Here is a 12,745-nt window from a genome sequence, read left to right as displayed (position 1 = left end):
TAGAGAGTTGAAGGGACTTGAGAACTACAGAGGAGGATGGGCGTAACAGGATGGTCAGGATCAGTTGTGGGAGGAGATTGAGGAGATGTACAGAGGGTCAGGAAATTGAATATAGGTGTGTAGCAATGGGAATGGAAAATAGGGGGCAGTCATCAAGAAATCACAGTTGCTAGGTAAACAATAGGCTCCCAACACCCAATAGAGAGGACATTAGCTGAAATACCCAAAAAGGGGAAATAGAACCTGTACAGATTATATTCAGATCTTAGGCATGTGCCTGCTTGAGGGAGGGGGACATCTACATATGTTAAAATTTTAACCCAGTATTTCTTCTCTGAAGGAAATACATGAGCAAAGAGTCAAGCAGAGATAGAAAGAAAGGCCATTCAGAGACTGCCCCACTTGGGGATCCAACTCATATGCAGACTCCAAACTATTGTTTCTCTTGCACCATTGATGCTAAGAGATTGTTGGTGACATTAGCTGTCCCTTGAGAGGCTCTGCCAGAGCCTGAACAATCTAGATGAGGATTCTCACTGCAAACCTTTAGGATGAGTACTGAGACTCCAATGGAGAAGTTTGGGGGAGGACTGAAGGAGCTGAAGGGGTTTGCAACCACATAGTAAGAACAACAATACAAGCCAACTAGGTCCTCTGGAACTCCCAAGGATAAACCACCAACCGAAGAATCCACATGAATGTACCCATAGCTCAAGCTGCATATGTAGTAGATGATGGCCAAATCTGGTCTCACTGAGATGGGAGACCCTTGGTTCTGTGAAGAGTGGATTCACAACCCTAGGAAAATGCTAGCATGGTAAGACAGGATGGGTGTAGGGGAGAACCATCTTAGAAACAGGAGGAGGTGGGAGAAAATAGGGGCTTTAGGAAATAAACTGGGAATTAGGATAGCATTAGAACTGTAAATAAGTAAAATAAACAATGAAACATTGAAGAGTTTGGAGATTCTCCCTTGGTATTCTTGCTAGGGACAGATAATTCAGTTTTGCATTGTCAGGAGCACTAACCCCATAAATAAATACATTCCTGTTATTGGGCCTCTGTCTGCTATCAGCATGATGCCATGTCACCAATGTTTCATTTTATGCTGTGGGGGGAGGCAGAGATTGTGCTGGGCAGGCACCTGTCGTTTTTTTATTTTACTGGATTTAAGGGATTATGAGTTTCTTCTTAAATGGACATTATCACATTCATAATGTTGAATTTAAGGTCATCTGCTTGTACTTCAGCTTGCTGGAATAGGCTAGGATTTCTGTAATTGGATACCTAGGCACCAGTGTGATCATATTGACCTGGTTGTTGTTAAGATTGTTATTCTACTGGCCTGTAGTCATTTGGCTATGTGATTATTCAAAGTTTATTGCCAGTTTCTAAGTTTCTTTGAAGAATGAATTTTCTTTTAAGTTTTTCTTTCTTCTCTAGTCTGCATTTTGAGTGGAGTGCTTTCAAGTGGCCAGAGTCTTCAGGTTCAGCAACGTACACCTACTGAGGTTGTTGTGGCTTGAGTGACTTCCAAGGATCTCAACCTGTCTCTGGGTTTCTGGAATTTAGAATAATGACCACTGGGGTCCTGGTTCTTGTTTGGTTTCTGGGGATTCCACTAATGGTTTATCCTCCAGGAGACCAGGAGAATTCTGCTGTGCTTTGAGCTGGAATGTAGAGGTTCTGGGAGGTGGTGTAATTGAGGAATTCTGGAAATAATTTGAGGTTTATTGAGCTGTGTGCATTATTTTGACTGAATTTATTTGCACAAGTGTGTACAGCTGGAGTCTTGTGCCAGATTTTTGGGCAAGATTTTTTTTTACCTACTCAAAAGTAGATTTCCTGTGAATGGTGAATGCTATATGTCCCCTGTTGATGCAGAGCTTCTTTTCAAAGAGGTGTATGTATGGTCTCAAACAGAGGATACCACACATAGTTTACTGCACAGTAATATGTGGATGGTTCTCTGTAGTCACAGAGATAAACTGCAGGAAGAACTGGTTCTTGGTTTTGTCTCTAGTGACAGAGATTCAAATTTTGAGAAATGGTTTGTAATCAGTGCTACTACTGTAGCTTATGTATCCCATCCATTCCTGTTTGTTTCTTGGAACCTTCTGGATTCAATGCCTGAAATAACCACTGGTGATAGTGTAGCCAGTGACAGAGCAGGTGAGTGACAGTGTCTGAGGGGGTTTCACCAGGGCAGGTCCTGACTAGTGAAGCTGCACATCATACAGGATACCTTCAGACAAGAAGAATCAATTCAGTTAATCACCAATTTACAAAAAAATCTTATCATGGAGACATGTATGAAATGATAACAGTCACCAGGAAGAGCACTCAACAAGTACAGAAGACTCAACATTCTCATCTTTTAGATTACACCAACTTATATTCAGAGATCAGCCTTCTAAGAGAGCTGGCCCAGCCCAAAAGGGGATTTAACTTAGAGCTGGGAGATGCATTTGCATGTGGGTGACAGATTTGCCTTCATAATTGAGGAGGGTGAATATTGACTGCACTTGGTTATGAGAGAAAGACCATAACTGTTTCTGTCTTCTTATAATGTAATGCTTAATTATATAATTAATTGATAACTAATTGGATAATCCCTATCTTGGACAAGAGAGCACATAGAATGTAGGAAACCCATATAGACATGAACCCAACATCCCATCCTAGAGCAACCTTCCTACAGTTACTGTGTTGGAATATAAATGGTTTGCTGTACTTTGATAGCTGTACTCTAATATTACAATATTGCCTAGGATGTTAATTTTCTTCTTTGCTGGAATCCAGATATCTAAATATCAGATTGTTTTAGGTAAGGTAGGGATGAATTATTTTCTTTGGTTTTCTATTTCTGCTTTGGTCTTCTTGGCTGGATGCCCTGTATTTCTAGTGGCCAAAGAGTATTCAAGACCAGTAATGTTGCCTCCACTGGGGCTTTTGTGGCCTGAGTGAGTTTGGGAACTTTCCAGTTGTCCCTAGTTTTCTTGGGTTCAATGAACTGCAAAGGCCACAAGGTACTGGATAACAATGTGGCCTTTGTGGTTCCTATTTAGTCTCTGGGTTTTCTAGAACTGGTTCTCCTTAAGGAGGGCAGTAGTAATCCACTAAGATTTTGGAATGTGAGGTTAATCCTCCAGGTGGGTGTGTCATTGAGGATTCATGGATATAATTTAAGGAGTAAAGGAAGGCTGTGGGAATTGTATTTACTGAAGATCTTAGCACCAGTGTGCCTTCTTGTACTGCAGGGGTCTCTGTCACAGTTTTGTATAAGAATTGTTTTGTCCCTACTAAAAAATAGACTTCCTATGCTTGATGGATGCTGCATGCCCTCTGTTGGTGCTGAACTGCACTACAAGGAGGATTATGTCTGGGCCTGCAATGAAGACTCGACACTTGTACCTTGCACAGTAATATGTGGCAGTGTCCTCAGTAGTCACAGAGTTCAACTGCAGGAAGAACTGGTTCTTGGATGTGTCTCTAGTGACAGAGATGCGACTCTGGAGAGATGGGTTGTAGTAAGTGCTACCACTGTAGCCTATGTATCCCATCCACTCCAATTTGTTTCCTGGAGTCTGCCGGATCCAGTTCCAGTAATAATTAGTAGTGGTTATGGAGAAGCCAGTGACAGAACATGTGAGGGACAGTGACTGAGAGGGTTTCATCAGGCTAGGTCCCGACTCCTGAAGCTGCACATCAGACAGGATACCTTCATAGAAGAAGAATAAATTCTGTCAATCAAATATTTTGAAAACCAATACTGGACACATTTATGAAATCGCAACACTCACCAGGAAGGATTGTCCACAGGTACAGAAGACTCAATAGCTTCATTGTTTAGCTACACCCCCTTATCTTCAGAGATTAGCCTCTAGTAAGAGAAATGGTAACTCCTATATCACAGGAGGCCATTTAAACTAGAATGAGAAGATCCATTTGCATGTGGTGAACAAGCCTTGCCTTCATAATTGGGGAGGAAGAATAATGCACTTGGTTATTAAAATAAGACCATCACTGTCTCCAACTTCCTATAGTGTGTGTGTGGAATAAGAGAGCATGAGTACTGTAAATATCCCTGGGAATGCATCTAGACATGATGCCAATGACATTTACCACACGACCCTGCCAGGAAGCCTCTTCTATTCCTGTGTTTTTAAGGTCTAAATTCAATGGAAACCTTCTCCTCACACTTGAGTTCTTGATTTCTTGCTTTATTATTAGTATGTCTACATTGTTCCTAGTTTTCTTCCCTTTTCCAACCATTAAAATGTTTCCATCTTTTCTAAATCTTAGTATCCTGTATTTCTTCAAAGTCACACAAGTGATCCAGTAGAGAGTCCTTAGCTGTATCTACAGGAGTGATGTTGGTAGGTTATATTTCATTTGTAATTTGACTTTTTTGGAAAACAATACAGAAAAAATTCCATAGGATTTGCAGCAGGTTAAATCAACCATCCATTACACTTCCCCTTTCATCGATTATTCATCAGATTTTGGTGTGATTTGTTCCATTAATAAATGTCATTTTTACTTGGATTAGATAAAATCTCAAACTACCTTATTAATTTACTTTATCTAGATTAGTTAATGTTTTGAAAACTTAAAAGTATTTACTATTCATACATGTTAAGCTTTTCTTTCCATTACAAAGTATCTCTGCTATTTACCTGTTGAAACATTTCCTTCTTTGTCTTCAAAGGCCGATGGAATAATTCTGCAGCTTGTGCAGATATATCAGTGAAGAATACACTCTCCCCTTTTTAATCCAATCTCACTCTATATCATGTATGGAATGTTCTCTGTCTGAACCATTGCAGTCCTATCTGCTCATGATTGCTTGCTAGAGCATTTTGCAATGCTCTGTCACCTTTCTGAGTGTCTAAGCAGCATAGAAGCATTTAGGAACTTCACAATGACTGTTCTGTGTGGGAGGGTTTGGAATCTTTTTGATCATAGTGTGCCCCCTTAACATGCCAGATCAGTAGAATTCTGACATTATATCAGATTTTGGAATGGATAGTCTCTCACAAAGATCCTATGATTTATATCAAAGTACTGTCTCCACGTTGCCTTAACAGGAGAAATATAATCTCTGGGTGATTGGTCTAGTTATAAAGAACCTGCACCAATATATTTATAATCAACCCACATGAAGTTCCATCATTTATCTAGGCGTGTATGAGTTCCCCACTACCAAATGAGAAATTATTGAATGTTAAAATAAGCAAGGAGAAGTAGGATTAACTGCAGGAGGGAGAAACCAATATTCTCAGGAAAACACCCATCTTCACACTGATCTGGTAACCTTAGGATGAGTGTTCCTATCCTTTTTCCAGGTGATAGGTATTTTCAATTCATGAAATGATGATACTATTGTTACTGGTGTGTCAATAAACCACATAATTGTGTTTTCTTCCTGAAGAACTCTTTCATGAACTTTTTCCAAATGTGTGCATGAGGCTTAATGGACAATGAAGGCAATCAAAGGCACTAATGAATTTGTGGGGAAAAAAGTGATAGTTTTATTTATTATGTTCAAAGGAAGTTCCATGGGTGTTTTACATTACTTCCTTAATTTCAGCAGCAAAAGCATCTTATTACCTATAATCTTTCACATACTTTTAAACATTAAAATTATATTATTGACACTTGTGATACACATTTCCTAATTTATCCTACTGTTTGTATTTCTTCAGTAACTCGTTTATTAGACAAGAATGATTCAATGAGAATACTTGTTTAATCACTTAACTAAGTGACTGACAAACTCCTAAAACTCAGGAGTGAAAAATATATTTCCTGCAGCCTGAGGAGTTAAGCTCTTACGCATGAATCTCTTTCACAAAAGAAGGCAGAATACATCTGAGTTGATTGGAGAATTTAACATTGGTGATTCTGGACAGAATAATACTATTTGAAAGCAAATATTCTGAGTATATCATGCTCTTGAATATATTTCTCAGACTATTACTCAAAGTCATTCAATGCATCTAGGCCTGGATTCTCACAGGTGTTTCTGTGATTCCCTCCTATGGTGTTAATCACCAGAATAATCCAATACACTAACCCAACTTCATTTGTTTAAAAACTATTTGTTAATTATTTTTTTCCTCTGGATGTGATCCTGGTGCCCACAAGTGAGTCACATCTGCTGTGTTAATATTCTTTATTTTGTTCAGAACAGACTCAATCCTGTATTTCAATATGTATATCAGAAATATAGACATTTTCTTTAGACATTTGGTTATTTCAAAAATTATTATAATGCATGCCTCTGTAGAGGCGTTTTGAAAATTGTGAATTATAATTTGAGATCATTCAGACTTAAGAATATTTTAACATCCACAATCCTACTCCACTTCTGTTGCCATGGAGTTTCCTGTTTACCAGGGATCCCTGTCAGCCATGAACAACTTGTGCAGAGTTTTTTATCTGAGCTCACACTTCAATTTCTTCAATGTGTCTCTTGCATAGTAATATAATACATGGCAGGGTCCTCATATCTCAGTCTGTTCATTTGTAGATACAAGAAGTTTTAGAATTGTTCCTGTAGACAGCAAATTGTCCTTCACAAACTGCAGAGTTTTGTCTCTCTTTTTATATTTTATACCAGTTAACAACTCTAGCCTTTTCCCTGATTCTTGTCAAATCCAGTGAATCCAGGAATCAATTAAGGTGAATCCAGGGTCTTCACAAGAGAGTTTAAGAGATGCTTCAGGCTGTACCATGCCCCCTCCAGTTTCTCCAAGCTTCACATCTCCAAGTATGACTGAGAGCATAGATAATTCTAGTCAGAAAACTGCTATATATCTACTGTCCTTCTTATGCACGATTGTACACAAATAAGAATCACTTGTCTGTGTTTTACATTTAGTAAGAGCAACAAGGAAAACCCATCTAAGCCCCAGCTCCACACTGAATAGTCTGTTTTCAGTGCTAGTCATTAAGAGGGAAGGCCTGGCAACAATTTATTGCTGAGCTCCTCTGCCACAGGTTAGGCTTAGCACTGGACTCATTTTGATGAATAGCAGAAGCCCATGTTTTTGCCATATCTTCCCAAAATTGTTAGCTATGAGGTAAATCTATGAGAACACAGTAGTCAGAGAAGATGCAGTTGTCATTTTGGTCACTAATATTTAGGATATTTATATTTAGTTACTCATTTTTTTTAATTGTGAAGTGTAAATAAAATTACACACTGTCATATTTCCAGTTCAACCTCAGGTCTGAATGTGTGCTTCTCCATACTATCTACAGCTTCTCTCTGAGACAACACTTGGTCAGAGTCAGACTTGCCTGATGAAGTTCTAAAATCCCCCTAAATATGATGGCAAACCTTTTGATTTTGATTTATTTCTGTTCATGAAAATATGAATACATATTTTATTAATGTTCATTATTTATAATAAATAATATATAACACATATTATTATTTATTATTATTAATATATTAATTATTGACAAATAATACATATTATTAAAGCAAGTGTTCATGAAATCAGAGTACTGCACATTTGCAACCTCACATTCTAAGCATCCATAAACATGGAAACTTGTCTAACTATTAATATAGCAACAGAAATGAACACATATTTTATCCTAAACACATGTGCATATGAGGTCATATCTCTTTCTGATGTTAAGCTTAATTGTGGTGGTGATGAGACATTTCTTCTGTGCTATGATTTTGTTGACCCACAAATCTTTATTTATATAATTATCCTTTGTCTTTTGAATCAGTATTATCCAACTCCTTTAGCCATATATATATATATATATATATATATATATATATATATATATTATGTAGACATTATCTTCCAGAGTTGAAAGTATAGTTTTGGTGAAAAAATTAAGACAATGTACATACCCCAAAACAGATATAAAATTTTATTTTCTATTCCATGCTTAACTGCCAACACATGCCAACCAGAATGGCAGAGAACATGATTGCTGCTGAGCTCATGCCAGAGGTTGCTTTTGAAATTCCAAATAACGATTGGGACTGAAAGCTCCTTGGAATATCTCTGTGACGCTCAAATTATAGATCAGAAACTAAGCATAGGAGAACCCCCAGGACACACATTCCATGAAGATGGCTCCTGTGAGAATGATATAACAGCTTCTTAGACAGGATTGGGCTTCAGACTTGTACTGTGGGGACTTTTTGCATGGAGTATGTTCCTGAGAAAGAAAGCTTGGAGGTGGAGATGGTGATGCAACTATTTGAGAAGGATTAGGTTGTGTGTTTCTGTTTGACAAAATATGTCATTGAAGGTCAACTTGAGACTTCAAATGACTTACACTATTCTCAGAATTCCCTAATTCTACTTCTTACTTGTTGATCATATGATGATATTCAATTGCCCCAGTTAACACAGTTTCTGCTTGCTCACATCACTTCCTGTCACGCACTAGCCCTCTCAATAAATAAACCAAATTAAAATTTTGTTTGGTATATTTCCTTGGATATTATGTTTTATAACTCCAAGAAAAAAATAATTAAGACACTGTTTTCAGCCGTGCAGTGGTGGCACACGCCTGTAATCCCTGCACTCTGGGAGGCAGAGGCAGGCAGATTTCTGAGTTCGAGGCCAGCCTAGTCTACAGAGTGAGTTCCAGGACAGCCAGGGCATATACAGAGAAACCCTGTCTCAAAAAAAATACACTGTTTTCATGTTAATTCTTATAGCAGAAATCATTGAAAGTTTACATTGTCTTACTGGGTTAAACAAGGCATATATCATATAATAGAATTATTTTCTAGATCACATGTGTTATTCTTTACAAATACTTTTATGTCAGTGGTGAGATGTGAGCTCCACCTACACAAGAAGATAATTTGAAATTAAATTTTGAAGATTGCCTGGCATAAGGAAAGTTCTCTTAATAAACTTGTGGTGGGTATTACTTCATAGTGTCCCTTGAGAGGTATGTTTTTTCTTAAATTTTGAAAGCATTACAACAAGAAAAGAGACGTTGCTTTCATATGGATGTTATCTTTTCATGTTAAAGCTATTAGAGCAATTGGGGATACAGGGCACATACATAAACACAATCAAAGCAATGTGAAGCAAGCCAGTAACTGATACCTAAATAATGAGAAACTATAAGCATTCCTCCTATAAGTGACAAGATAAGGCTGTCTTTTCTCTCCTTATCTATCAATATACAATTTGAAGTTCTAGCCGGAGGAATAAGACAACTACAAAGAAATGGCCAAAGTACTACTTTTTGAAGAGAATATGATAGTATAGATAAAAGACCCTAAAAATTCTACCAGAGAACACCTAAATACATTCAGCACAGTGACTAAATACAAAATTTATTCAAAGAAAGCAACATTCCTATTTAAACAAATGACAGACTGAGAAATTTCAAAAAAATCCATTTACAATAGCAATGGATGCTAAAACGAGCAAAGAGAAACGATTAAATGCACGAAGGAGACACCAACACTCACAGGAAAACATCCATCTTGACACTGCTATGGCTCACTAAGGATGAGTGTTCATATTCTTGTGCACAGTGAGAGCTACTTCCAGTTCATGAAGCAATGAGACTAATTACTGGTGTGTGATTAAACCTTATACTTATTTTTTCTTCCTGAAGAACGCCTTCATGAACTTTTTTCAAATGTGTGCATGAGACTTTATGGAAAATGAAGGCAAGCAAAGGCACCAATAATTTGTGAGAAACCACCAAATTATTATCCAAAGTGGGTGTAGAGGCATGCATTTGCATCATAAATGAAAACTTGTTCCCCTTGCTCTACATCCTTGCCAACATGTGCTGCATCTTGAGTTTTTCCTGTAACTCATTCTGATGGATTAAAGATAGAACTCATGGATGTTTTGAATTTCATTTCCCTGAAAATTTAGGACTTTGAACATCTGTTTAAGTGCTTCTTGTTCATTCAAGATTTATCTCTATTGAGAATTCTGTTCTGTTAGGTACACTTTTTTTAAGTTGGGTTCTTTGCTTTATTGTTTCCTCCTAACTATATCTTATTGACTGTGACCTCTGGGTTAGAGAAGCTTTGAAGTTTCATGACATTCTATTTTTCAACTATTGTTCTCAGTGTGTGAGGCATTGTTTTAAAATTCATGCAATTTTCTCCTCTACTAGATATTGAACTAGAGTTCATTGGTATTTCCTAATTTCTCTTGTAGAGATATAATATATCCCATTTCATGTTGAGGTCCTGGACCCACCTGAACTACATTTTCATATAGGGTGATGAGAATGGATATCTTTTCCTTCTTGTACAGATAGATATTCAGGTAGTCCAGTATCATTTGTTGAAGATGATTTCATTTTTCTATTGTATAGTTTTGGCTTCCTTCCCAAATATCAAGTGTCCAATATTGTGTGGGTTTCTTTTTAGGTCTGTGATTTGATTCCATTGATGAACATTTCTGCTTAAATACCAACTTCATGCATTTTTTATCATTACTGGTCTGTAATACAGCTTGAGTTCAGGGATGCTGGTTCCTCTGGAAGTTCTTTATTGTTCAAGATTGCTTTTGCTATTTTGGGTTTTTTCATTTTCCATATGAACTTGATAAATTCTATTTCAATATCTAGAAAAACTGTGTTGCAATTTAATGGGGATTATATTGAATCTGTATATTGTTTTGGTAAAAGAAATTTAATGCATCTTCAACAAATGGTACTGCACTACCTGGATAACTATATGTAGAAGAAACAAAATCGGTATGTGCTCATCATTCTACACGAAATTGAAATTCAGGTGGATCAAGGAACTCAACACAAAACTGGATATAATATATCTCTACAATAGAAATTGAGAAATACTGTTAATACAAGAGACAATTTTCTGAACAGAACACCAGTGCCTCAGGCTCTGAATTCAACTGTTGATAAATGTGACCTCATAAAGTACAAAGCATCTGTAACTCAAAGGACACTGTCAATAAGATATTGTCAATAGTCATCAACAAACTAAATAACACAATCAAAACTATGGTAGAAAATTCTCATCAGGGAATATTCAAATGGGAAAAAAGTACTTAAACAGATGTTTAAAGTTCTTAATTTTCAGGGAACTCAGATTCAAATCATCTCTGACTTTCATTTATGCACCCATCAGCATGGCTAAGATGAAAAATTCAAGTGATAGCACATGCGGAGAAACAGGAATACTTCGTCATTTCTGAAGGGGGTGCCTACAAGTACAACCAATTTGGATAAGAATGTGTTGGCTTCCCTGAACACTGGGAATAGTTCTCCCTCAAGAAACTGTTATAATTCTCCTGGGAATATACCCCAAATATGCCCCAACATCCCACAAAGAGACTTGCTCAACAATTTTCATAATTACTTTATTTGTAATAGTCAATAATGGGAAATGATCTAGATGACCCTTAAATGAGGAATGACAAATGCAAATATCCATTTACACAATGGAATACAGTTCAGATATTTTTAAAAAAACAAATATCCATGAGTTTTGCAGGCAAAAGGTCAGAAATCAAAAATGTCATCCTGAGTGAAGTAACATAGTCAGGAAATAATATGTTTAGTATGTATTCACTTACAAGTTGACATTGGCAATAAAATAAAGGTATTATGTTACACTCCACAGAACAAAAGAGGCTCAGCAAGAATGAAGGCTCACCGGAGGAAGTCTGACTATCACTTAGAAGTGGGAAATAGTCATAACCAATATATGGTGAGATGCAACTGGGAGAGAACAGCTATGATGATGGGAATGGGAGTTTTAGAATCCTGTGTGCAGAAGGAAAGGAAAAAGGTCTTAATAGCTATGAGGATGAAGGGAAATATGCAACTGTATGTGTTGAGGAGTGTGGTGTACCTACAAGATGAGACAGAGACCTAAGATACAGTAAGTTCCCAAAAATAAATGGGGATGACCTTAAGTGGGACACATTACATTGTTGACTTTGAACCTGAAAAATCCCCTAGTGTAAAGACACAAACCAACTCACAAAACTTTCAGCCCCAAATTTATCTTGTCTCCAAGAAACATTGTCAATAGATTTGGAGCAGAGACTGAGGGGATTGCCTCCCTATATGACCAGACTGAGACCCATCTCATGGGCAAGCGACTATAACTTATATTATTAGTGATACTCTGTTGTACTTGCAGAGATAAGACAGGCATAATTGTCTTCTGAGAGGCTATGACCTGAGTTTTTCCGAAATATATACAGACTCCAACAGCCAAACACTGGGTAGTCATTGAGGCCTCTTAAAGGAGAATAAGAGAAATGATTTGGGGCCCTAAATAGGACAGAAACTTCACAGGAAGAGCAGCAGACTCAACTGAACTTGATGCTTGGAAATCTCACTCTCTGAACCTTCAAACAAAGCACACATAGAGGCAGCAGATCAGCTTCCCCATTCATATGATACACATGTGTAGCTTGGTTTTCATATGGGTTCAGAACTGTAATGGGGACTATCACAAAAGCTTTTGCCTGTATGTTGGTTATGTTCTAAATTTGCTGACTTTTATATCCTTAAAGGGAAATAAAATGTCTGGCTATCCAGAGACTTGAAGTGTCAGAGTGTGGGGTGATATGATGAGGTGTCCCAGCTGTTCATAGAAAAAGGGCACGGGGCAAGGATGAGGGTTATGTTTTAGGGAGTGACCAGTAGTGGTGTACGGAGTGGTCTGATATGTGAAAGAATAAAATAAAAATAAATATAAATATAAATGTAAAATTATTATAAATATAATTATAAA

The 12,745-nt window shown here is 37.2% G+C and overlaps 1 gene segment (V, D, J or C); it reads right to left on the bottom strand.

The window, feature by feature from the left end:
• Window positions 1-3,302: 3,302 nt before the first annotated feature.
• LOC127687786 (Ig heavy chain V region 3-6-like) overlaps window positions 3,303-12,745 on the bottom strand; it is a 28,917-nt gene continuing 19,474 nt past the window's right edge. Inside the window, 1 exon segment of the V gene segment in view lies at window positions 3,303-3,721. Within this exon segment, the coding sequence occupies window positions 3,303-3,721 (419 nt within the window).

The sequence above is a fragment of the Apodemus sylvaticus genome, chromosome 6 (assembly GCF_947179515.1).
Source record: "Apodemus sylvaticus chromosome 6, mApoSyl1.1, whole genome shotgun sequence".
NCBI lineage: Eukaryota > Metazoa > Chordata > Mammalia > Rodentia > Muridae > Apodemus > Apodemus sylvaticus.
This window is presented reverse-complemented; position numbering and strand designations above follow the sequence as displayed.